Source organism: Tyto alba, unplaced genomic scaffold (genome assembly GCF_018691265.1).
Source record: "Tyto alba isolate M040663 unplaced genomic scaffold, T.alba_DEE_v4.0 Super-Scaffold_16, whole genome shotgun sequence".
Lineage (NCBI taxonomy): Eukaryota > Metazoa > Chordata > Aves > Strigiformes > Tytonidae > Tyto > Tyto alba.
This window is the reverse complement of record NW_024881278.1, coordinates 24,457,524-24,484,736: the sequence shown is the minus strand read 5'-3', so window position 1 is coordinate 24,484,736 and position 27,213 is coordinate 24,457,524. Positions and strand designations below refer to the sequence as shown.

At 41.3% G+C, this 27,213-nt stretch overlaps 2 protein-coding genes across 4 annotated transcripts in view; one reads left to right on the top strand and one right to left on the bottom strand.

Annotated features, from left to right (window-relative positions):
• Window positions 1-13,842, bottom strand: part of PRKCE (protein kinase C epsilon) — a 300,249-nt gene extending 286,407 nt beyond the window's left edge. The window contains exon 1 of one of the 2 annotated variants that reach the window (XM_032985267.2): window positions 12,864-13,842. In XM_032985267.2, the coding sequence (XP_032841158.1) occupies window positions 12,864-13,211 (348 nt within the window). In that variant the 5' untranslated portion in view covers window positions 13,212-13,842. The remainder of the gene's footprint in view (window positions 1-12,863) is intronic. The other variant, XM_032985266.2, reaches the window with a different exon arrangement.
• Window positions 13,843-13,992: 150 nt separating this feature from the next.
• Window positions 13,993-18,562, top strand: LOC116959762 (chromosome segregation in meiosis protein 3-like). Of its 2 annotated transcripts, XM_042789565.1 has the most exons (4): window positions 13,993-14,152; window positions 16,229-16,263; window positions 16,995-17,048; window positions 18,185-18,562. In XM_042789565.1, exons 1-4 carry the CDS (start codon window positions 13,993-13,995, stop codon window positions 18,296-18,298), a joined length of 363 nt encoding a protein of 120 aa, XP_042645499.1. In that variant the 3' UTR covers window positions 18,299-18,562. The 2 variants fall into 2 exon arrangements, with proteins under 2 accessions (XP_042645499.1, XP_042645500.1); XM_042789566.1 differs by lacking the exon at window positions 16,995-17,048.
• The last annotated feature ends 8,651 nt before the right edge of the window (window positions 18,563-27,213 follow it).

The window sequence follows — 27,213 nt, the reverse complement described above, 5'->3', positions numbered from 1 at the left end:
GAGGCAAAAATTACAGTAGAAGATAAGGTGTTATATCACAAGTAGATGCAGGACAACTAAGTATGTGAAAACTTGTCTGACCAGTTCACAGCATGCGAGATGATGATGAAGTTATTACACATTATCTCACGGCTCACTAAAATTTCAGACTATAAAGTAATCACGTTCAAGAACACCCTGTGCACTGTGAAAATTAATTCACCAACCTCACCTGTTAGCACAAACACTAAGGAAAACCAAGGAATACTGATGACAGCCATTTTTATGTTGAGATCTGTTATGACAACTTGAAAATTTTATTTAAATAAAGCCTGCTGCAAATATGATCTTTCTTATTTGTGTAATATGACCTATTACAAAGTGGCTTCACTTTGTTGACTGTCCGATTTATTTACATGTTCCCTGGTTTGGCACACAACTTAAGCTTAAGCCTCTTTCTTTGCTGACTCACGTGAATAAAAACACTCTCCCTTAACTACTCAGACAACTACTGCTTCCCCAAGGGCATTCAAATAAATGTTTTAAAGTTGCAATAACACACTATTTATTTCTTTTGCATACTTCTGTTCTGAAAAGCATAGACTTGTATTTTGTTATGCACTTTCTATGGTTTTTGCATGTCATTTCTATCTTGATACACAAGTCCAAAACCTCTATATATTTTACGCTGTCGTTTATGACCTTATTATCCAGAAGGAGGTAATAAGTTTTCTTATTTTATGGTATAAGGTCCTCCAGGAAGAAACTACGTATTTTCTGTTTCTGCACAACCTAACACATTGTGAGTGTTATCAAAGAGAAAGTAATAACTCCTGCATTCAAAATTGTCACCCTGACAGAATGTACGCAGCCACGCTTTGAGAAGGTTTCAGTAATTCTCTCCTGTCTTACTGAAGATATCACTTGCATCAAGTACATTTTCATAGGTGCACAAAATGTCTCGAGACTTCACGTTATTTGCATCACAAAGTTGATTAACCATGCATAAAGCTTATGCACAGGGGTTCTGCAGACCAGCACACTGCTGCTGGGAAGCAGATTGTACTTGCTAGTCTGCAAACAGGGTGCAGGGCTGATTCACAGTTGCTGGAAGAGCTGCAAACTTTTTGGCAGTTCTACAAAACATTTGGTCTGTAATTTGTCTTACTGATCCCTGCCACAATTATCCTCAGGTCCCAGACAGAAGAAGCCCATACAGTCCAGTGGGAAACTGCTGTAAGGAGAAGAGGCTTCACCAGAGGTGCCCCATTTCTCACTCTTCCTGCCTTCCATTTCAGTTAGTTGCTTTTTTTGACCTCAGTCTTCCAGGAACAGCATAAAAGACAAAATTACGTTCTCACACTTCACATCTGATTTTAAATCTGATTTTAAAAACTGTAAACTTTGGATTACACTAAGGATTTTGAAAGCTTTATGGTATTAATAACACTGCTACAGCAAAACAGTGCTTGGCTAGAGAGCACACACATTTTAAACCAAATATAACAGTTGGAACATGTTAGAGCCTGTCAGCTTGATGTCCAGAGTACATTCAAACAAGGCTAGAAATTAGTTTCATTTTATTTGTTCAAATATGCAATGATTTACTATTGTTTTATTAATGATCCGTCAGAAAAAAAAAAAAAAAAAAAAAAAAAAGTGTTAAGGGTTTGGATTTTTTTTAACTTTAAAAACAATATGAACAATACCACTTGCAAGAAAACATGTACATACCAAACTGAAGAGAAAGCTCGTTGGTCAGAACTGACAGTTCTGACCAATGCATTCACAAGCAGATCACAATGCACTCACAAACTCATTCATAAACAGTCTAGAAGCTGAGTTTACTACAGATACGACACTGAAATAACCACTGATGAAAACAGCTGGTTAATACTTTCAAAAGGCTGCTGAATCAGGAGCCTAAATTCTTCATGGGACTTCCACACATCTGAAAAATTTACAATAGGTCTCAATTCTGAGAAATACATAAATTGCAGTACTAAACATACAAGCAATTCAACTGATGGTGATTTAACTACCCATCTGCCTAATTCGGCTAGTAGCACAGAGGAGTCGCTATGCTTGCAACTAAACAATACACATACTCACAATAGTTTCAGCAACAGGGAACACCACTCAAAGAAATTCCCATTAAAATCAATATAGGTTTGAATTGGTGTGCAAGACAACTTATGTTCTGTGTGACTTCCAGTCATCAGTGTACGGACACACACCACAGACTTAAATTCTGTGCTTGTTTAAGGTATATTGGGTTTTGCTTACTCACACATCTACTTACCAACAAAACCAACACAGAAAAGTTTCTGATTTTTGCACTGCACGGGGCTATGACAGAGGTCAACTGTAGCTAAGCTGTTTTTTTATACCATACTACTGCTGTACAGTAAGCATCTTTCAAAAAAAGGATTGTGAATCCACAGTCTTACTAGATGATATATACAAGCAGATAACATGATATCCCCTACCCAAGGCATCCTGCAACAAACCAGTGAAGCAGACACAAAGAATGAGTGTGAACTGGCAAGAAAAGAGCACCTAAAAAGATCACAGGAACTTGTCTAAGTCATAGCTTCTGGTCTGCTAATGCACCATGGAATTGTTAAAAATCAGTTTAGCTCAATTCGTATTTTAAAACCTTTTACATGGCCTTATAAAAAATGCAAAGCTACCTCCTAAATATGACCACTAAACCCATATTTTTTTAAAAGTAATAGACTTTATTTTATATTTGTATATATGTATAGTAAAGTATTGCATAAAGGTCATCAGAAGGAGCTACAAAGTTTTGCTCTTTAGGTGAAAGGCACTGTTACTTGCTTCTCATACAATGGGTAACACTTCTACAAAATTACTATGAGAGGTTAATAAAATTCTTCTTTCCTCTTTCCTCCTCTCAGGGCCTGATATGGCTCTGAGAACTTGCTGGCACAAAGAATAAAGGTGTGGAATAAAACCTAACAAAGCTTATCTCAGCCCAGTGACATTAGTGCGTAAGATTAACCCTATATATCATGTCTGTATTTGATTACTGTACTGGTAGTACTCTAACCCGGCTACTGATAAATTAAAAAGCTCAAATACAGGTAATATCAGCTTTCATGGAATTATACAGAAAAATCCTGTAGTTCCCTGAAAGTGGGTGATCCCCAATATTCTTAAAGCTATATGGGATACTCAGAAATAACTAGAAATTTGGGAATCATGGATTAAATCATGACTGTCCCTCTAAACCTGTCAACTCCTTGAAGAAGAAAAACTCCACATCATGCAAAGCATCAGGATCTCCAAATATCTCCAGCAAAGTTTCCACTATTGTGTCTCCCCTTGAGATTCTGAGCAAACCTGAACTGATAGTCTGCTGCTAAGCTACCACTACAGCCTATCACCCTGGTAAGAATTTTCCTATTATTTCGTTTGGCTTCCCCAGTCTGCCTTTTTTGACTTGTGCTTGGACTGTAATTTTTTGAAGACAGAAGCCATAATTTTGCTTTATATAAAATAAAAATACCAAACAATACTAGCTATTTCCTGTGATTAGGAGTCCTTGAAAATCCCAACAGTCAGTATCAACTGAAATTTTACAGCGTTTGCACTGCTTGGGAGAGTCCAGTTTACAGGGACAGATCATGTTCCTTCAACATCACATTAACTCTGCTAAAACCAGAGCATTTTGCTTGAAGTTCAAAGCTACTGTATTACACATCTTCCTTTAACCACTTTCATAGTATAACTCAGTCAGTACACTGCTGCTTCTGATTGAAGAGAACTGCTCCGACAGCCACCAGTCTGATCAGTTAGCTCCTGCTGCATTCCGACAGGCACACTGGGGACATGCTCTGGATGACAGCAGCTGGTCAAATCCCATAGAGCTTCAGATAATGAAGATGCTTCTCGGTCCTACTGACAGGAGGAGCTCACTGGTCCACCAGAATGACAAGAAGAAGGAGGTGGAGTGGTGGGAATAACAGCAATATGGATATATGGGATGCAATAACAAGAAAAATGAAGGAGAAATTAAAACAGACAGCCACGACTTGAGGACAAGGTGATAGCAGTGGATTAAGGAGAAAAGAAGTGAGCCATGAGGTCAAATGTTCAAGAAGTGCCAAAGAACTGTGGGGTTATAAGGAAAGAAATAGCAAGGAAACTCAGATGAAAAGAAAAAAAAAAAAATACTACTCAATAGATCCAACTATAACCATGTAAGAAAGAGAACAAAGTGGATACAACACGAAAGACCTTTGGCCTTTCCTTTTCCAACATGTTCTCAGACACCATCTTCAAAGACCATGGATCAATCTTACCTTGAAATAAAGGGAAGTTGACAGATGCTGCAAAGACTTATGCAAAGAGTAAATATTGTCCCAGTAAGAAAACTGTACTTGCAATAGGTCTCTGTAGAGATCTATAGCAGGACATTTCATTCACATAGCCTGTTAGCATTGCCAACATCAAAATTCTATGCAATCCTGTGAAGGTCACCCTATCATTTCTTGACCATCCTGAATCCAGAACAGATAAAGAACGATGGAGAACTGGCAGCATGAAGACAGAAGAGATGACAAAGAGGAAAATGAAAGAAAACAAGGAAGGAGCAAACACTACTGTATTGGCTGGCTTTTAATCTGTGAAACAAAGCAAAGCAATTCCAACCATTTCCTCATCACCTATGCAGAGTATGCATCAGTCATCTCTCCACCACCCTTATGTCTCCTTCACTGCTGCCATGTCACTATGTAGAGATAGTTATAAATATTAACATTGACAAAGCCATATATTTTTTAATGACATGAAAATGGACAATGTATTAAAAAACAAAGAGCTCTAAAATGCATAAGAAACCCCGGTCCCCCATGACAAGAGGCTTGTTATGTATTCATACTGTCATAAGTGTTAAGTTTGCCTACTCCTCATTTAAGATACAGAGTTACAATGGGGGCTTGCCACTCAAACAATGAAGACATGAAATTTATTTGGTAACATCTAGCCATTTTTCATGCTTTTTTGTCCCTGCCTGTGATGAAATTGCCCAGCAGGACACCAGAAACAATCAAAATGGTTCTATTGTCTGGAACAATTAAATCAGCCCAAGTTAGCTGATATAAGGCAGAAATGGCTGCCTGAAAGCCTCTGATGGAATCAAACTTTGCCTTTTTTAATTCTAAAAGCAATGGTCTTTCTTTACTTCTGTTCTTCAACAAATCAACCCCTACAGAGTTCAGTGGGGGGAAAACTCTTAGAACTGTGTAGCATTTCTCTAACACTGCTTCAAATAAAATAAATGTTAAAACTCCTGTTACATTTAATGGGAACATGCTGATATCACCAGGTTTTTTAGCTGTGCATTTCAGAAATATGTGAAATCTTGGCTTCTGTAACTTCTATTAAATCATAACAATGATAATTTAAGATTTTTTAACTCTGAGAGGATACTCAGAAATCAACGTTACTAGTAATTCAAGCTACTGTCTGTGAATAATGATCAGAGTAGATAACAATTCTACAGATGTTCTTACATCATATTCATTTGCATTTTGCTTTACTAAAATATAGTGCAAAGTACATAACTGCCATTAAAGTTACCCAATCTCTAGAATTATTTATTAGCTTTACAGTTGCAGTTTCATATTAATAGTGCCGAATATGCTTTTTAAATCTTCCAGTGACTGCCTGCCAAATAGGAAAGCAGTCACTTACAAACGCAAGGTTAAAATGTTTTGTCAGCCTTCTGTAATGACCGCTTTGCCCCCAAATGGTAGAAACCCCTGTAACTGCTACAATTTGCATGACTCAAAAGGGCACACAAAATATCCCCATTCTTCAAACCTTGCTCTTGACAAAAGGCCTTGTTTGGCTTCCCCCCCAAACTGGCAGTTTTCCAAGATGTCTTTGGACTTCTGATCTTATTCCATACCCAGACAGTTCCAGCTCTACCTTTCCATGTGGATGAAGGGAAAGTCTCTTCTCAGTCCTCTCTGACCACAGATTTCCCATTACTTGCATACCCTATTGTTTCCAAAACCTCTCTTACCATGAACTATACACATCTTTCTCTTACAGTCTAATAACCAGGGTGAGACAAAGGAGATTAAAACAGTAATGTGTAAACCAGAACTGAATTCAACCAGCTAATTCCAAGCAGAAAGGCTCTCACCTCTGTTTTTTAACAAATTGTATTCACAGCCTCCCTTCAAACTTTGAAAACCCCCAAAAAGTTCATTTAAATGGAAGTTTAGTTAGAGAGTGGAAACTAATTGCACTTAGATGCCAAGTCCTACAATTCCAGCTTAAATTAAATCCTCATTTCAGCAGTATTTAAAGAATTCTGGACACAAATGGCAGAGATTTAGTTCTGATAGCTGAGGAAAGCAGAAACCAGGTTCGCATGTCCAAGATCTGCAGAAGAATAATAAATCAGTAAAAGTAAAATAAAAGTAAAGGATGTTGTTAAATGTTATTTACCCTCAGTTTTCCCTTGGAACACATGCCCCAGTTGAGGAAACAATTTAAACACATGCCTGCATGAAATCCAGTGAACCCAGTGAGATCAGTGGTTTACTCACAACTATGAAGTTCTTCATAGTGCCTATGGAACCACCTGAGCTGGAATAATGATATGTACTGTCTGAAAACTGGCACAAGCAGGACATGTAGGAATTGTTTTCACCCCACTTGGACGTTTCTTAAAGTCCAGCTTTGAATTAATACCTATGAACTGCACCTTGCTACTGGTAATTTCGTTCCAATAAATATTTTCTACAGAGTTCAGCAGAATTACTTTCACTGTGTGGAACTTCATACCAAGTATCAGTATTGGTATTAGCAACAACAGGATGAGATTCTGATCATTTGTGGGATCGAATCCTGACCTACATGTAGGACAATTCAATGCTAAGTGAAATGCATGCTCTACTACACACTTTAATGCTCTGAGCGATTTTTTTCACGTCTGAAGTGAGACTTCAAAAGCTACACATTGAGCAAAACAGGCAAAAAAAAACCACCTCCAAAACAGGTCAGTGAGCAACATACAGCCTTCAACTAGTCAGTTTGCCTATGCCAGCTCATCCCTGTCTCCTACATGTGTAGCTTTCTGCTGTTGCCAAAAGGGCAGCTGGAGTATGTGGGGCAGCAGCAACTACTCATTACCCTCCTCCAGATTTCTCTCCATGCCTCATCTCTTCCTTTCCCCACTTTGCCCCTTCTCTCTCCCTCCAGTAGCAACTGCAGAGGCAGCTTTTTCCCCCTCTATTGCCTCTCAGCAGGCTGGGAAGCACTGCAGGTAAGCAGAAGCTGTTTGGAGAGAACATTTCTAGCAAGGAGTAGGAGTAGATTTATGCAGCCATAGAAAGGGATTGATACGAGATAGTGGGTGAGCTGCGTGGTGACTGTACCACATCCCCAGCAGAGAGGTAAAAGAGGAGGCACAGGAGGGAGATGGGCAGGGGCAGAAGGCAAGGAAGACCCCTTCCTGTACAAAGTGCTCTCCAAAATCACCCATCTCCTTCTGACAACTGCCCACCCTCACAATTACACCGAATCCCTGTGAAACCCTGCTGATCCCCTGTAGCCCTCTTACCCTCACCCCCCAAATCTGACAGACCTTGCTCAGCGACAGCCTTGTCATGCAGAAACCTATCACACAGGACAGCAATTTCCCTTTCATTCTAACACACACTCTTCTGATAACAATGCTTTTCAGCAGCCCATGAACCACAGTTCAGACAAGATGTAAAGCTTTCACGAGCAAAATCCTAGGCCTTTCAACACCATCAGCACAAATAAATTCACCCAGTAAATGAAAAAAACGCTACAATCACATTCTGCCAGCCCAATGCCAACCTTCAGCAGCATATGGCACAAGCAGAGGTTAATGTGCAGGGTGACCTGTACTAAAATGATGCCGACTCCACTCTCTGCCAGTTCCAACAGATTACCTGGTGATTGAAAGGACTTCCCATTTCAGCAACAGAAGTGGCATTTAAAAAAAAACAAACAAACAAAAAAAAAACAATAAAAACCAGCCACACAAACAAACAGAAAAACTCTGATAAGCACCTAAGTAATCTTTCCAGTTAATTCAGAGTAGTGGCACTGGAAGGAGACAGTTCTACTTCTCACATCCACAGAGAGCTCACGGGACCAAGGACTGAGAAGCGTTTTAATCCCTCCCCTGCTATTGCCTTTTGGGTGACATTCAGAGCCCTGTTAACCCAGGTGTCTAACTGTATGGTCTACAACTCAAAAACCTAGTCTTTCCAATTGGAAAATTTCTTCAATAGTACACTATAAACATAACAAAAATACATAACTCAACAGTTCAACAATTATGTAAAAGAGGGTACTTCTTTCCCATGCCACTTCCCATAACTCATCACCAACTTGTTACTGAGCTATTATATTAATTCATAATAAACTTGTTTTATGTAATGGTGGCACAGCTGCATGACAAACTTTACATTGATAAAATGGAAACATGAAAGGATGCTTTTAAAAAAGTATAACATTTAAAATGTAGATCTTAAGAAGCAGTACTGAAGAGGAAAAAAAAAATAGTATGGAAGATATTTAGGACTAGCAAAGAAAAGCTCACCAAGATCTGTGGGGTTTTTTTTCCCGACATTGTTAGGGATTTTCTTGACGGCAGAAAATTAAACTTGTTGCATTAACCTAAATATTGCTGTAAAATATTTTCAGTGGAAATAGAGGCTTTTCTTGCTAAACACTGCGATGTCCTCACCGATTTACTGAGTCCTGCTACTCAGCCTGCAAAAGGATTTCTTAGGACAACCCAATAGGTTTTCTCACATACAGCCGGACTAATGGCTAAGACCCTTAGATGGAGTATTTGGCATAGGTCCAATCACACTGATTTCATCTATCATCAGCTCTGCAAAGTGGACTTGAACTCAGAACCCGTGCTACCAATCATCCAAACACATAAACATTGATTGTGCTAATTCACAGGAGTGTAACCACAAGACTAAGTATTAGCGGAATTTTCCTTCCTGATCTCAATTCTGATTAAAATGTAGCTGCATTACCAACCCAAGTGCAACGTTTACATATGCAACATGTAAGAAAGCTAGATAAAGACATAGTTTATTATTACCTGAATTACCTAACTCAAAGAAATATAGTCACAGCTTTCATCTTATTAGTTTGCTTTTCAATCAGAACTTGCAGGTTGTTTATTGTTTTGCATTTTTCAAAATGAAACTTCACCAACATCCTCTTGAATACTCTGTGTCATTCTGCATAACATTTTATGCGCTTACAGAAGAGCCTGTAATGTCATAAATCCAAAGCTCTCTTTAAAACTGCAGTGTAGCCATGATTAAAAAAATCTGCAGAACTGACACTTTGACTGTGTTATGTCTGTATTGATGCACCACTGGTAAAGCAGCCATCTTTTTAATTGTCACTATACCGTTTTTAGAAACTCAAACAAGTATTTTATATTGATCTTTTTTTAAAAGAAAAAAAAAAAAGTATGTATTTTTTTTAAAAGCTTCCATCCAGTAAAATCTGAACCACTGTTCTAGGCCACAACTTTGATTTTTTTTTATTTATATATATATATATATATATATATATATTCATAAGGCTAAAAAGAATTTTTGCAACTGCTGAATACTCTGTAGATAAAAGGAACCAGGATTTTGCATATTTATCTGACTTGTCCTAATACAATAGACGCTATCATGGTTTCAAGCTTTGTACTTGTTTATCACTAGTGTTTCTACTGTAACCATGGCATCAGTATATAGCACAGGCTTAACAGTGAGAAAAATACTGGGTATTTTCCTAAAAAACTCACCTCTTAGAAAACATACAAGGATTCGCACAATGGCAAAACCCAATCAAAGTAGGTGAGCTCACTAAAGAGAGAAACAGTTTCTTTTCAGGGGGAAAAATAGAAAACTTTATCTCTTTGTAAGTCTTTTTTGCATTTTGGACTTCTGACAAGAACCTAGAAATATTTTACAGGATAAGTAACATAATCTTGACCCTAGTGCCGATATTATAAAACAAATAGTGACATTTCCTTATAAAAATATATGCAGTATTATATGAGATTGAAAGCATTAAAGCTATTAATATATTGAGAAGAGACATTCTCAGCACATGAGTATTTTCTCAAAACTATTTAAATAGTGACAGTCCAGTCCTGCAAGAACTGTTGCATCATTCTGAATGCAAAGAGGGACATCAGTGTGATTATACCAAACACACACAACAGGTATGTGGTACCCAATTCAAACTTTCAGGACTGCTTAAAAGGAAACCCTCAGGATGTCATAAAAAGACTTCATGGTGTCTGAGAGTTTTTCTTAGGTTGCATTTATCTGATATTTCAGGCAGTAAAGAGAAATGGGTTCCTGTGATTGTTGATTTTAATTTGGTTGTTATAAAGTTGGGAAAGAGTACTACAAAAATATCTGCCTTAAAAGCCAAGAGTGAAATGAAGGAATTAGTCTTCTTGTTATATGGAAGAAGCTGACTGTATCGTACCAGCAGATCTCAGTCTAACATTGGTTTAGGCCACGTGCATTTTCCTTGTACTGTGACAACCATTCATTTCATAGATGACTTTCAGGTTTTAATACAGACTCCAGGCACTGATGAAGATACCAATAGATCTATTTACTTCCCTATGGACTCTATATAAGGATGTCATGGCCGAAGGCCTTATTTTAACTAAGTGAAATCAGACAAAAAAGCAGTATGATTTTGTAAGAGCCAGTTCTCTGAAAGTAACTGTTAACAATATCCAGTAAACACGGTATTGGTATTGCAATTACAGTGACACACTCAGTAAATGGGAAGATTTTGGAAACAGTAAAGCACAATCATATGAATACTTGCCTCCCCACCAATTCTAACTGTGATACAGGGACACTGTGTATTATATGTACTGCACAAACACAATCCAAACTATGAGGATTTACAGCACAAAATGAGGTGAGTGATGCTTCAGAAACTGCATTATATTGAGCTGACCAGTAATGATCCACTGCCTTATCCTCAATTCTATCACATCAACAGACAACAGGCGTAGTCACTCCCTCGTCTCCTCCCACCCTGTGAATGCTGGACAGCAATGAATCCTGGTGCAATAAAACACAGCATTTATCTGATTCAGCTATGTAGTTCCTCCCAGATCACATTTACAATGGGCCTCAATCTGTTAAATTCCACTATTTATCTAGGGAACGTGTTCAGACATTGGAGTTCACCTTAAAAATCAGAGCCAGGACATACCCCAGCACACCAGCCCCACCAAAATTCAAACTTGGCGTCTGCAACCTGCAAGGTCCTTCCAGATTTGGCAACAAATTCACAGTATGTACCATACACAAAAAGAACATACAAAATTATTATTCTTTCACTAAAAATCTGTGATGACATCCTCTTCCCAGTGGTCTCAAAGATGAACCCCCCCTTGATTTCAGGAGAGCCACAACATGATTATCATTCAATCCAGGTAAAAGACATCTGCAATACTGCTGCATTTGTCTTTTCCCTATTTGGCTATTTTTCCTCTGCCTATCACCCAGTTTTACCATCTGAGCTTACTAATGTGTAGCTTTTATCATGCATCAGAATAATCTAGATCCTAATCATCACAGGGTAACATATGTAGCAGAAGTGAAAAATATTTTAAAGTTGTAAACATAAAAGTTTTAACAGTAAAGTTACTCAGCTCCTAATCAGCATAAAGAGTCTATTTCTTCAACACCTTTTCTTCATTCTGACATCCCTTTATACCACTGCATTAAGTAAAGAAGCCCCAAAGAATACATGAAACTCAGAGCTATTAACTCTTGCTATTTTTACTCTGGTCCTGGGTTCTTTGTTTGCCAAAGAAATATCGCCCCAACTAGTATCCTTGACCATAACAAATAAATACACAAAAAGATGAGCATACACATTTCAGATGGCTGGTCAAGCAGAGCACGTTTAAAATAAGAAGACAGGTACTATTTATCACTTTATTATGCATCTTATCTAAAAGATATGCAGTTTAACTATTTAACTGCAGAAATGTGAATTGTGCATATTCATGTTTCCTGTTTCTTTGGTTGGTTGGTTGTTTTTTTTCGTGTTAAATCACAGTACCTGAGGATGTCAGACCAAGGATTTTCCAGCTTTTTTCTACTCCCTCCTGAGGCATGTTAGCCCCTGGGTCTTTAAGATGCTGTAGAAGCTGTTAGACATGTCGTGCATACCAGCAACTGAATTTGTCTGGTTGGGGCCAAAATCCACCAGGACCCTTTTATCAATTTCAGGCATGTGAAGAAGCATTGCATTAGCCCTATGCATAAAGGTGTAGATCATCTGGGGGAAGGAAGGAGGAGCATCAGTGTTGATGCAGTGAGCTTTCAAGTGTCACGAAGACCCCGAAGTGTCTCGTATCGGAAGTCAGGTCTGGATTTGTAAGGCTCATCACTGCCAGGCTGAACAAGAGCATTCACACTCAAATGATGAACTCGGTTTAGGTGCTGGATCTGGGTTTTGTGGTAACATTCTGTATGAATGTATTTGGCTGGGGCTTTTCAAACACAATAAGATAACTAGACTTGTATTTATGTAACGTAATTTCAGAAACTGAGAGGGTAATTATATATCTCTTACTTAGATTCGGCATATTTGTGTTTCCTCCCTTGCCTGTAGACCACATGCATTAGCTATACAGTAACCATGACCATCTCAGTATAACAAAGCGTGGAAATAATGAAAAGCCTTCAGAGCCATTACATGCCCTTGGCAACCTAGCTCTGCAAGACAGATGTTGCATCCAGAGCTGTACCACAGAAAATCATATGTATGTACGTATCCACAGCGCAAACACTTACCCAGTCCTCGAAGTGGCGGCTCCCGTTCTGCAGCAAGTCCTCAAACTGTATAGTGCAGTTAGCTACAAAATCGTCGTACCCGATGGGGGCATCATGGAAAACAGCCATCTCTATCTTCCTGCCATTACAAACGTCGGTGACAAATTCATCGTTCCAAGCCGGACTGTTGGTCTTTTGCTTGGTTGAGGTCTGCCCGATCCTGGAGTCGTCCACATTGAGGGCTATGTAAGGGTCCAGCAAAAAGGTCTGTGGCCTGGGACCCACCGCATGCCTCAGAGACCACGCCGTGGGTTTCAGATTCACCGCCTCACAGATCTTGATTTTCAGCAAGCCATTGAAAACCACCATGGCTGGATGGCTGCACTTTTCCTGGGATTAAACACTGGCACAACGCACTCGCACCGCGAGGGAGGGAGGGAGGGAGGGAGGGAAGAAGGGAGGGAACGAGGGAGGTCTCGCCAATAAATAGGAGGGCAGGTCTGGGAGTGGGGGAGCAGGACACTGTGCGGGTCTCTTCGCCTTGCTGCTGCTGTTACCTTTGATTATTTAGCCTTTGCTCTTGCGACACCCAGTGAATACATTTATTTTCTTGCCCGTGTTTCTAACGGAAAACAAGGGAGGGGGGCCGCCGGGGAGGGGGAGGCGCCCGCGGCTGCAGAAACCCCCGAATGCAATCAAAACCCGAGCATAATCAACCTTTGGGGTGAACAAGAGCCTTCTCCTTCCACCTAGACCATAATCCTGGCTCAGCCTGCGCCGAGGAGGCAGAGCGGCGATCCCAGGCGCCTGCACACGCCAGCCCTGCCCGTGCGCCGCACAACAATACACACACACACGCGTGTACACGCACACACGCAAATCAGAACCACCGGCCGACCCACCAGCCCTGCCTACGGCACAGTCTCCGCTCAGCAAACATCCACCCGGGGACGTTCCATCCGCGCCGCAGCCCGAAGCCGCCCGTCCTGCGCCGCCTCCTCCGCCGCCGCTGCCGCCTCCGCCGCCAAGGCCAAGGACCCAGCGGCGCGACCCCCGCGCATGGGGGTGGGGGGGGCGGGGGGGGGCGCCGGCAGCGGAGCGGGCCGCGCGGGTCTCGGCGGGCTCCGGCTGGGCGGCCGCCGCCCTGGCGATGGGCAGAGCCGCCGCCGCCTCCCGCCTCTCGCCGGCCGCCCCCCCGCCCGCCTCCCGCCCGCCTCTCCCTCCCGGCTTCCGCGCCGCGCCGCGCAGCCCCAGCCCGCCTGCCGGTGCCGCTCCGCCGCTCGCTCCGGTGCAGGAAATGCGCAAAAGACGTCAGTCAGTGTGTGTGTGTGTGTGTGTGTGTGTGTGTGTGTGGAGGGAGGGAGGGAGGGAGGGAGTGCGTGGTGCGGGGACAGCCCCGTCCGTGCGTGGGGGGAGCGCGCTCGCGCGTGTGTGTGTGTGTGTGCGTGTGGAAAGTTTTGCCTGTTGCGGGGAGCGGAGCGGGGCGGCCGCGGCCGGACGGGAAACCGCGCCTGGGGTCGCGGCTCCTCCTGCACCCGCCGGGCGGCTTCCCCCGCCCCGCCGCCCTTCCTCCTTTTCCTCGCAAGATAGAGCGGCGAACCCAAAGCGTGGAAAAACCACCCGCGGCCGCAAACCGCCCGCCCGCCCGCCCGCCTTTAGTACCGTGCCGGCCGGCAGAGGTCCTGCCCCCGGCCGCCGCGCGGCGCTGCCGCCGCCGCCGCCGCTTCCCCCGCGCCGCCGGGCGCCCCTCCCCGCCCCGCTCCGCGGCCCCGCCGCTCCCCGCCCCGGCCCCGCCGCCTGACAGCGCCGAGCCCCCGCCCGCGCGGCCGCCCCCCCACCCCACGGCCCCCGCCGCGGCGGCGGCGGCGGCAGAGGCACCGCTACGTCAGCGGGGGCCGGGCCGAAGGAAGAGTTTCCCCGCGGTGTGCGAGCGCCGGGAAGTGCCGCCCGCCGTCAGGGGAAGCGGCCTCCCGGGGCCCGCCCCGCCCGGCCCGGCCCGGCCCGGCCCGCGGCCGCGCTTCCCCCCGCGGGGAGACGCCGCCTCGGGTGGCGGCCCGACCCGCGGCGGACAGAAAACGCCCGTGGGGCGGCCGGGTGGCTGCCAGGCCCTTTGTTTGCTGCGGATCACCTGGCCCGGCAGAGCCTGCCCCACCTCAGCCCCCCCGGCTGTGAGCCGGCCCTGAGGGGGGGGCACCGGGGGGGCCAGCCGCCGCTGCCCTGCAAGGGTACCTAAAAGGGGGGAAAAAAAAAAAAAAAGAAAAAAAAAAAAGTCTTCTGAAAGTGTGAAAGGGTGTACTTACTGTGTTATTGAGCATTCTGTACATGCCATGTAAGATGTATTTTCATCACCGTGGTACCAAGTACCGCATTAAATAACCGGGAAACAATGTGCAACTTGGCTTTCTCCTCAGAACAAACGTACTCGGGGTTTAGACGGTTTCCTTCGGTGAAAAATACTGCTGCCTTTTTTACTTTTAGTTACTGATTTTGCCAGTCTGTTGTGAGAAAGGCATTGGAAAAGGAATGGGCTTTGTCCCTCAGTCGGATCTGAATTCACTGTAATACCACAGGAGAAGCCAAGGGCCAGCGTTCGCACCCAGGCAGGCAGCTGGGGTGCTTCGAAGATTCAGGAAGTGTAAAAGGGAGAAACTCAATTGCCTGGATCCAGTGGAGTAAGGACATAAAAGATGAGCATCTTGTCCTTGATCTGGACCTGATATTCCTGACTGGAGAGCAAAGAACAGATAATTATGGATTTCTACAGGTAATGGCTCAGGAGGCAGGTGTTATGTTTGGAGCTGATCAAATAGCTCCAATATCTGTGCTTCCGGAGTAGTTTCCAGAAACAGTACTAATGAAGCCTAAGGGTCATGACAGCATTCACATTAATGGAAGAAAGACTTTTTGGTGCCTGTTGGCACTTAATCTACTAGTCAAAATAGAAGTACAGTGAAATCTCTGTGTTCATTATCATTTTTGACAATCCCCAAGCAGAATTATTTGATACAAAGCTGTGACATGGAGCCAATTATGGGAAATGTCTTCCTTTGCAATTCAGCCTTTCCGGGGCTCACAGCAGCTGTGATACATCTGTTGCATTACTTCTGTAAAGGACTGTACTCGAAGGCCCCCCTAGGAATACAAGAATCACCTACTCCTTTCTTCCCACCCCCATTCCCAACCTAGCACATATAGTAGTATATATTAAGCTATATGATCTTACATTCAGTGTGTCAGAAAGAACAGCATAATTAAATCTTTCCTCTGGATGTGTTTGTGTTGTTTCTCAATAATGGCAATGTAAACAGTATGCTCCATTTCCTTAGATATTGGGAAACATAGAAGCCAAATTGATACACTGTTTCATTTTTTCTGTTTATTTTTAGGAGACTTGCAACTACATGTATTCCTAATGCCCAAGGTAAGATTTAAGTAAACACAGTCTCCATGGTGAGTTTAATGACCTAGCATCTCTGTGAGATCGCACATGCATATTACGAAAGTCTGAATAAATACAGTCAATATTAACACAGCATACAAAGTAATATAAATAAACCTTATATTTGGCTAATTATATATACAATCTACTGCATACATAGCTAGGCCCCGATACCTAATTTGAGCCATCTGCACTTTTGCATGCACTGAAGCAAGCTAAGGTTTAGTTTCACAAATAATTTTTTCTAAGACTGCATGCATGAATAAGGATTTACAAGCTCATTTAGAATCAGACAGCTCCAGCCTTACACTGCTTAGGAAAATACACACACACATTGCACTGTTTTCATTTATTTTTATTTTTTAATTATGCTTTGGGAAAGCATATTTATGTCAAGACTGAACTTCTAACACTAAGCAGTTATTAACTTACCAAAATACCCTAGAACAATATTCTTAAAATCCAATAACTTGGGTACATTGAGCAGCATTATGCTTCCTGCAAAGTTCATCCAAAAAATTGGCGCAGTGGTCTCAAAAACTCTGAATAACAGACAGCAAAGAACATTCCAACTGTAAGTACCATTTTGCACTTGAAGAGTTTCTACAAATTTGTTTGCTTGAATTTTATTTTCTGTTCTCTTGCTGTATATTCAGAAGGTTTTGGTTCTTTAAGAGTTGAAGTGCAAATGCTATTCCTTCTGTTTCTCATAGGGAGGTCAAGAGAGGAAGATGCAGCACATGCAATATCTCTCCTGCAGAAAGGCAGTAAGAAGCACTCTAGATGCATTTTTGTATCTGTTACAAAGACTACAGCAGAGTAGTAAATTGTGCCCTGTAGTTTAATTATATTTTCAGTATTCCTCCCAGCTGTTTTTTTTGGTGGTTTTTTTTTTGTTGTTTTTTTTTTTTTTTTAAACACGCACATGGTACGCAGACTCAGGGCTGGTTACTGAGTCTGGTTAGTCTACTGAGTCTGACTCAGGACTGGTTACTGAGATCTGTCCATTTACTCCCCAGAAGTAACTTCTGCTGGTAGGAGTCCCTCTGCTTGGCCCTCTGAGACCAAGCTGCACGTCACTTTGTGTCAGGACTGCTCCCACCATACGCTGCTCACCTTCGGGAGCGTCTGCACATTGGTGTGTTGATTTTTCATTAGTGTTGCTTCAGTCCGACTGATTACTTGACAGACCACGGCATGGCAAGGGTATTCTGTAAAGCTCTAAGGAAAAGACCCCTGAGAGATCATAAAAGCGCAGCCTATTTGCATCAGCGTCTATTTGCACTCTTACTTTAGGAAAGAGACTGCATCAAACTGGTAACAGCGACAACAGCAACACCAGCACACAGTCATCTGCAGACCACAGCCTTCCTAGACAGGGTTTTGCTCCCGCACATCCCTCTCAGGCTGTGTCTCCCCCGTGTCAGGTAGAGTGGCAGTGGCAGTGGCAGTGGCAGTGGCAGTGGCAGTGGCAGTGGCAGTGGCAGTGGCAGTGGCAGGGAGGGACCAGCCAGCTGTAGGCACTCACTTACCTCGAGTCAGCCCCTGACCTTTCCCTGGCCGGAGACTCCTCAATAGCTCTGTGGAGAAACAGCACTATCTGGTGGAGGGAGTGTGTAAAGTCCTTCCAGGACTCGCAATAGGCTTCATTCAATTATTGCAGCCACAATTACAACTGATTTTGAAGTGTTCTTCTCCAGGGTTGATAGATAGTTCGACTGGTTTTTCAAGAGGTTTAGTTGTGGTTTTGTTGGTGGTTTGGATTTGTTTGTTTTGGTTTGTTTTTTTTTGTTTTGTTTTTTGTTTTTTGTTTTTTGTTTTTTTTTTTTTTTTCACAGTCCCAGTGGCAGGGGATTATATCTGGGTGAGTTTTTACAAAACTAATTCTTGTATCATTTTCTAGTGCTTTCCTGGAGAACTGCTTAAACCTTGGAGAACTGTCAGCAAATTTTCAGCATTTTCTAAATACAGCAATATGAAAGAACAAGACGAGATTTTCTGTTGTTTTATTTTTTAAAGGAGTGTAATTTCTTGAAGTTATACTGAAGAGATGCACAAGGAATAAAAGCTTGCATGGAGGAGAGATTTTCAGAAACATCTTTGTGTCAAAAATGAAATAAAAGCCAAAACCCAACTTATAAACCTTGTGAAATTGGAGGAACTTTGGCTCTGAATGGACATGGACACCTACCAAACAACATATATGTGAAGATGTTCACTAGTATGAGTACATTCACTGAATTCCTTTGAACTTAATGGATATGCTTATATAAGTGTGATAGCTGAGTGTTAGTGTGATTAGTCCCTTCCTGGCAAGAACTGAATGACTGCTGGTGAACTCTGACTATCTTTGAAAGTCAAATTATTATTTAGATATCTAATTTTGGACACACAGTTATGAAAAAAAGCATCCTCAAGAGTGTTTTCATGCCTGTCATGCTATGAATGATCTTTAGGGTATACCAACAGCTAATTCATCTTTTCTAAGGATGAGGGAAAAGCCCAGTCTCATTGAGCTTGGTCCAAGCTCCAGCTCCATTCCAAGGTTTCCCTTGTGTCCAGCCAATTTCCTTCTAATTTATTCTTCACTCGCAAAACGTGTACCTGAGGAAGTTACTTAAGGCACTCCTAATGTTCTCTGTGGAATGTCTCAGCAAAAGAGACCTTGTCAATGTATGATTAATTAGCTCTCCAGCTCTCTCAAGTTTAATTATACATTTGGTACTCTTCCCAACCTCTTTTAAAAGAACATACTAAACTCTACCTCAATTTGTTAGCTTTCATATGGAGTAAATCTCTCAGAATACATCTGCATTGCAACCGACGTGGAACTGCAGGGTTTGCAGCTTTAAGGTACCTGGTTCTGTCAGATATAGTGACACTGTGACTTCAGTGCAGCACCGACCAGCCAGCCTGCACCTGGTTTGCTAGCCAAGACTGAAACCCATGATATCATACCTTCCTAACAGTTTTTATCTGAGCTAGATAGATTACAGCCAATTTAAGCATATCTGCATGTGCTACAACAACATACCACCAGTTGCAGAACATGTGCTTAGGTCACATCTAGGCTAGAGATTTCTGGCTCAGTTAGGCAGGGCTGTGGAGCAGTATGATGCCAGACAAACACAGCTGTGCCAGGGACTCTCACCATTGTGGGATTCTTTTATTATTTTCTTTCTTGTGGAAGGTGAATTTATTATACTGATATAAAAAGCTTTAGCACTGTACATCTCTCTGGTAAAATACAATGGTATTTCTATACTAGAAATGTACCCCAAATACATAAATAGGCTTCCGCTTGGTCTAGTACACGTATCCTCTCAGCCTTCATGTATGTAGCTTTCCTTGCTGGCCGCATTCACTGTGGGTTTGCCATTTGTAGGATTGTTGCTGTTCTAGACATGGAGTTGCTGGAGAAACTCGTGCAGGTTAAAACCCAGATCTGTTCTTGGTTTATCAACACTCATCTTGCAAATTTACAACACATTTCTTGGCCAGGGAAACTTGCAATTAACAGGTGTTGCTCAGGACTGTAATAGGAGTCTGTTGATATTCAGACTCAATCACTAGATTGTTCTTGCTGGGAGTAATTTTGGGACAGAGTGACAAGGAGAGAATTCTGGAATAGATCAGGCTGCAATAGAGAACCCCTGTCCTAAATCAGCCTCTCCATGCACATGGGGTGAGCCTTGGAAGAAGTGTTTTTCTAAAGGTACAGCTCACTCTCTTCATCAGGACCAGAAAAGGACAGGAACATGAAATTCAGTCTTGCCTTTCTAGGCTGTTTCCTGCCTGAAAATAAAAGTATTTTAAAATAATAATAATAATAATAATAATAATAATAATAATAATAATAATAATAATAATAATAATGATAATAATGATAATAATGATAATAATGATAATAATGATAATGATAATAATAAAGTATATATGCTGCTTGAATTAATTATTTTGCATCGTATCAAAAAAAAAAATAAACCAAACCCAAACCAAACATGTAGAGTAAGCAGGGAAAAGGACATGTCCTTCTCTACCAGCTAAGCAATTTCAGGCAAGGAGCAAGCATAGTCTAGTGCTAAATTCAATTCCTTTCATTGTAGGAAAGCTGGTCTTCAGGTTGTCACAGCTCCCTGAGGCTGGACACCCAATGCATTTTGGGATCAGTAGTCATTTTTCCATATTCCTGTTGGCTTTTGCTCTTTTTATTTCTCTTAGTAGAGTACCAAGGTATCGTTGCTACTGGAAACTGTTCCCCATTTGAGATGGACTTCCCCAAAAGAAACTCTCTGAGGGGATCTGAGTGTGTTTGCCTCCAGGAAATGGAATAGACTTTCCGCTTCCTCATACACTACAGGAGTGCAAGCCATACAACATGTGGCAGGATACAGCATATTCTCCCCAGAAGAACAGGCTAGAAAGACCTCAACTATTTAGTGTGAGTATATCTGAAGAAATTTTTTAAAATAAGGGAAGCTTGGAGTCAGAGCAACTTGGTATTTGCATGCCTGGCCATCACGGGACGTTGTAAGGTTCCTGGGAATAGTGGCAGGGCGTATGCACTGCACTGAAGGACTAATCCTACCGTCTTACCCAGAACCCTGTACAGGGTTGGCAGCATCTGTCACTGTTGCATGTGATAATCCAAGGCAAACTCATTTCACAGTTAAAAAGTTGCAGCAGAGTAATAAGTGCGCCCATAAGTGTGTAACTATCATTACCAGCTTCTGCTAATTTTTTTTTGATGATTTTAAATTACGCATCAGCTCGGTAGTATCAATTAAATGTGAAAAGAACTGGCTTTTCAAAAGTCGGTATTATCATCACTTTACAGAGCAGAGAAGTGAGAAAGAGAATGATTAAAGGGCTACATTTTGGAAGTGACTCTGAGTTTTGAGTGCTTTAATTGTAAAACATCTAACTAGAGATATTTTAGGTATCTCAAGTTAAGTGGACAATTTTGAGGATTTAGTCCTAATCACCTGCTTAAAATCACCTATGAAGTCATTAACATAGTCATTAATAAAACCTGTATCTCGTGATTCCCACAGCCTTTCTTCAGACTTTTCCTGCTGTAGTATTCAAGAATTCAAACATTTTAAAATTGAGAAACTAAGGCAAAATAAATAAGTGATGTAATGACTGACAATATTTGCAGTATTTCCACTCAGGACATGTAGGACATTCTGAGCTGTGTTTCTTACCTGGCTTCATTAACCAGTTATGATGATGGCCAAAGCCTAAAAAGGCCTATATGTATGTGCATAACACCATACAATCTGAATTGTCAGGATTCAGGACTCTTCAGTAGTTTTATTCCTGTACATGTCTTCGGAGAACTGAATTTTAGTACCTAGCTGCACAAGTACATAATGTTTATGTCTTTAAAGGTGCTAAAGCCAAGCTTCATTTCCTAGTATAGGTGGCAGTTTCAATCTTTTAAAGACACGGACAGTCCAGCCATGGTTTTGCTCTAACATACTTCTCAGGAGGGAAGGAAGGAAGCCAATGCTGGGAGAAAACTTTGAGGTGTGGACTGACAGAGATGTCTTTTCCCACATGCTGATGCCTAATGGGCCTCTACTGGAAAACACAAAATAGAAAACTGTTGACCACTAAACTATCATGACTCATGACTTAAGAGTTCACAAACAGAATGAAGACATAAAGGATTAGCAGGTCACAATTACTCCTCCACAGTTTATTTTAATTTTCCTTCTCCTTTGTATGTTTGTGGGTATGGTTCTAAGTCTGTCATACTCAATTTTTCCTCTGCATTTACATGCCCAAAATATCCCCACCTCATTACCTGTCCAGCTAAAAGCTTTGTCTCTTTTTCTTAGTCTTTTCTGTACTGTGTTGTAGAAGCTCTCAATAATGCAAGGAACTTCTTCCTTCAGTGTAATCCCAGTTTCTTCTAACACAACGCAAGAGGGGCAGAAAGCAAAAGATGTCATCCTGCAAAGCAGAACACTTGCAGCAAGACAGGGCACGATCCACTCCCATTACATACAGCTAATAGGGAATTTCTGATCCCGAGCAAAGCACTACACGTCTGAGTTACTGCTACTTAATTAGTAATTATACCCCTGTAACCTCATAGCTATCTACAGAACTTCCACATGTCCATCCTCAAAACACCCTCTTGACTTTAATACTGTCATTGTAGGATATGATAGCTATTCTACAAAGACAAAAAAAAATTGTATTTGATCTAACTAGAAAACAGGTTTTCTTCCTTACAGAAATCAAAGAAAACAAAAGGGGTTTGGGTTTGGTTTTGTTTGTTGTTTTTTTGTTTGTTTGTTTTATTTTATTTTATCTATATACATTCAAAAATATGTCTAAATTTATCTATGTTTAGCAGATAACTTCTAAAAGACATCTTTTTGCTGTCTACTGTAAATATTTTTGGCTTTGGACATATCAAGTATTTTGAGGCAAAAGGAAAAAAGAAATGCCGTAGACTACAAATGTTCAGTATTGAAACCAATCTAGCTCTCAACTGAAAATAATCCATCATGGAATTTAAAGTTTTCATATAATTTATTTGGTTGGTTATTATTTTATCAGGAAAGAAAACACTCCAAAAGAAATGTGTAAGAGTTGGCTGCCTTCATTTAAATCTCATACAATTATGCCAGTTACTTCTTGTTATCAGAATGTAAATGAACTGGTAGGGACATGCGCTAATGCTGCTCTTATAAAGTCAAATAGGTAATTCATCCAAAGGAATCAAATGTTGGGCTGCTGACTCTTAACAAATCCAGGATTGGACAAGTTATATAAATGATTTTTTCCAGGTACTGTGAAAGTTAATTAAAATATCTAAATTAGATTAGTTACAGTGTCTCTTTGGGGGGAAAAAAAAATATTAAAAAAATCGTGTATTTATTTTTTTTGTTCTGACCGTAACTGTCAATACAATTTTATGAAAATGTATGTCATAATTATAAGGTCATGACATTTTTCTGAAGTGCTCTTCACAAAAAAATGTTTCTCATCTCTAATAGTAATTTAATTGAAGAAGTCCCTTGGGACATCCTTAATATCCATGGTTTTAACGTTCTTTCTAAATTTGGGGAATCCGGTATCCTTCACCAATACTTAGGGGAAGTGGAAGAAATTCAATGCATCTAGAGTTTTAGGTGTGATGCTTTAAAAAGTAGCATAGAGAAAATACTGACTTTTCTTCTCTTGAATTACTCTACTATTCTTGTTGGTACCACAGTCCCCGTACCACTTCATTCTTCATAAAATAAGTAATTAAAAGAATATATTTATTCACAACATGTAGTACATCATTGCTTTAGTTTTGTTTTCACGCATTTATTTGTTTTAATCTGTTTGTTTATACTGACAGTAACATATCTTTGAATCCCTTTCAAATTAATAAGATTTCTGTTTTGTGTCCTTATGCTTTAGTTTGTATCTGAATTTTTTACACTAGATTTAGCCTGAAAAGAAATGTTGGCACTTTATTTATTAGGATAAACACATACTTATAAATTAAAAGAGCGGTTCCTTTAAGTGCCTCTTCCTCCAACATATGGAAGTAGCTTACACTTGCTCCAAAATACAGAAAGCTGCGATCTGCACTAGGGAGTTATAAGGGAGAGAGGAAGAAAAGGGGGAGATAGCAATCGGGTTAAAAACTGTCTTATGGTTTTATAATTAGCAAGTATTTATTATCAGAGAAACAGCTATTATCCAGTATTAGCAAAGTTGAATTTAATCTATAATTCTAATACATATTTCCAAGTCTGTGCTGATATATTCATAACTTTACAAAATGCTTTTGAACTGAAACTTTTCTAGTTTTGCCTAATCTTTTTTATATGAAAGTTTGAGTAGTATCTTTCCAAACATTTCTGAGTTACGTGTGGATTAATATAACCTTTTTCAGATGTTTCAGTAGCATATTTTATGCCTGAATATTTCAATAATGGCAGAGGTCAGAAACATCACACCTAGCTTGTTTTGTTTTGTTTTTTATTTTGTTGTGACCTAATAAATGCCAAGCATGGAAAAATGAGTATAATTTCAAATTTTCAAGTTTCAAAGTTATGAGTCTTAAATGAGACATTTTCCTCAAGAAAACTTTGTGTAGGTTTATTTCTTCTCACTCTAAAAGGATAGAAACTAACAATTTCAAATGCACTGAAATATCTAAATATTAAAGTTGTCGTGTCCAGGGATGATGACAAGATCAAGAGGCAAAGCTCCCATTGTACTTAGCACCTTTTAAATCTGCAGCACTATATTGAGATATAATGGATTCAAACACCTAATTTTAACTACCTCTATTTTGTATTTTTGGAAAGAGTTCAGATGTCTTCTACTGATTCAAAAATCTATCCAGCAATTGGATTCATGTGAATATCTGTCAGGAAAACAGACAAGCAGAGATGAGAAGGAGTTCAAATATTTAATGTCTGGGATTGTTTGAATAAAAATCACCGAATCCTACTTCAGCCATTAGGTCATAAGCGGAACAGTTCAAGCCTTTCACTGAAACTTAATACTCCTTACTTTGGGAATACAAGTCTACTGATGAGAGACAATGTTCAGAAAGGTATTTGAAGTTGGCAAGCTGTGACATGTTGCCACTCACCTTTTTCCATAAGGACAATGCATCATTATGTGGACGGTTTTCTTCTCTTTCTTGATTATTATTGGATTGCATGAAGTGCATGATAATGCATTTATTGCAAGCTGCCTGAAATACTGTTGTGGTTTGAGCCTGGTTGGCAGCCAACCACCACGCAGCCACTCTCTCTCCCTTCTCTTCAGGCAATAAGAAGGGACAGAGAGCCAGGCTTGGGGTTCGAGATAGGACTGGGATGGGGAAAAAATCCCCTTTTATGGGCACGAGCAAAAGGCAGACTCATTAGGGGAAGAAAAAAAAGAACATACATTTATTACAGACACTAACAACACGTAACAGAGTAGGATAGTGAGAAGCATTGACACATTTTGAGAACACCTTCCCCCCACCTCTCCCTTCTTCCCGGGCTCAGCTCTGCTCCCGATATCTCTACCTCCTCCCCTCAGTGGCGCAGGGGCAGGGAATGGGGGGTGCAGTCAGCGCTGCCACTTTCTCCATCTTTGGTGGGGGGAGCTTCTGGAACTTGTTCCCCCTGCTCCATCGTGGTCCCCCTCTCACAGGAGACAGTCCTCCACAAACTTTCTCCAACATGAGTTCCTCCCATGGGCCGCAGCGTTCCCCACACTGCTCTGTCACGGGTCACCAACTTTCTCCGACTGGATTCTCTCCCATGGCTGCAGCCCTTCCCGAGCTGCTCCGGCGTGGGACACCCCCGCATGCTGCAATCCTCCCAGTGCTGAATTACAGCAGTGGGGCTACCTTTTCCCACAAGATCCCAGCCTTCTTTGGGCACAGCACTTTGATCATCCAGGCAAAAAACACATGCAATAGATCAATGTCTGCTCTACAGTAGATCTCCATGGGTGGCAGGGGGGGGACACCCTGCCGTCTCACCACAGGATACAGGGGGGTCTCTGCTCCCCTGCACACCTGCCCCCTCCTTTCTTCCTCTGTTCCTCCACTGACCTTGATGTTCACACAGCTGCAGCAACTCCTCCTCACAAGTCCCACTGCCCGTCACCATATCCCTTCTTAAATACGTTATCGCAGAGGCGCAGCTGATGGGCTCAGTTTCCCAAACAGAAGTGGAGCTGACGTGGAGCTGGGGGGAGCTTCGAGAAGCTTCTCACAGGGGGCCACCCCTATAGCCCCCTCCCCCGCCACCAAAAAAACCCCACCACTCACTCAAACCCAGGACAAATACCATTTATAGAGATATTTTTTCTAGCTTAGCAGGTGAGTACTTATTTACCTCAGGAGACAACCTGTAGTTGTAATCACAGCTGTTCTGAAGCCATGAAGCATATGTTCAGGTTAAAAAGACATCTGTAACATCAGCAAAGTGCTTCAGAATAAAAAAGGACCTGTGCATATACAGTTTTCTGAACTGGTTCTCAATTTGACATAATTGAGTTCAGGGAGCTTCAGCTGATGATAAGGGAGACTAAGTAGCAGCGAGTTACTGCACTGGAAGGGTGCAATTACTGCCATGGAAAGGCACAAATGCTCCATCCTCAACAGAGGGGAAATACAGGATTGATTTACACTGCGTGATTAAAGTTAAACATGTTCCTGGGAATTGTCCTGGATAGGAATGTTTTTTAGATTTTTCCTTCAAACAGCATTTAAACATATCTGCCCATACCCTTCCACTTTACAAGACATCTTCCCAAGGCTGTCTTAGGAGGGCAAACCAAACTGTATTTAATTCTATGGAAGGCCCTCCACAGGAAACTCACTCAGTACCTCCTTTAATGGGCCACGCACTGGAACCTGCATCTCTGTGTTTTTCTTTCAACCTTCCAGTTCACTTAATTCAACAAAGACACATTATGGAGGAGTGTTTCTTAAACTGGGCAGAAGAGATCTATCTAGGTACACAAAGGGGTAATAATGGGAATACTCTGGTATCATGTGTATTTACAACTGGTATACTATTGTGACACTGGGTTATTGTCCATCAACAGCATTTATTACTGTTGTTACAGAAGCAAGACTGGTGAAGTATGGGTTGTTGCGTGATGTCATTTTGTTTGACAACAAGTTGAGAACACAAATATCTGCATTTTAGGGGCAGCTGATGTTGAATTTCTGCAAATGTATTCAAATACAAAGAGACAAAACAAACAAGGTAATATGATTTTATTTCCCATAGAGAATCTTTCTTATTACCTGCTTTCTTGTCACACTGCTGTCAGGTCTAATAATATAGGCGTCATCCTCTACTCTGAATTATCTTCAGAGTTTGTCTGGCTGATTTTTTTGGCAGTGAATCTTCAATCATAGCCTGTCCAAGATACAATGGAGCATCAGCCTTCTTT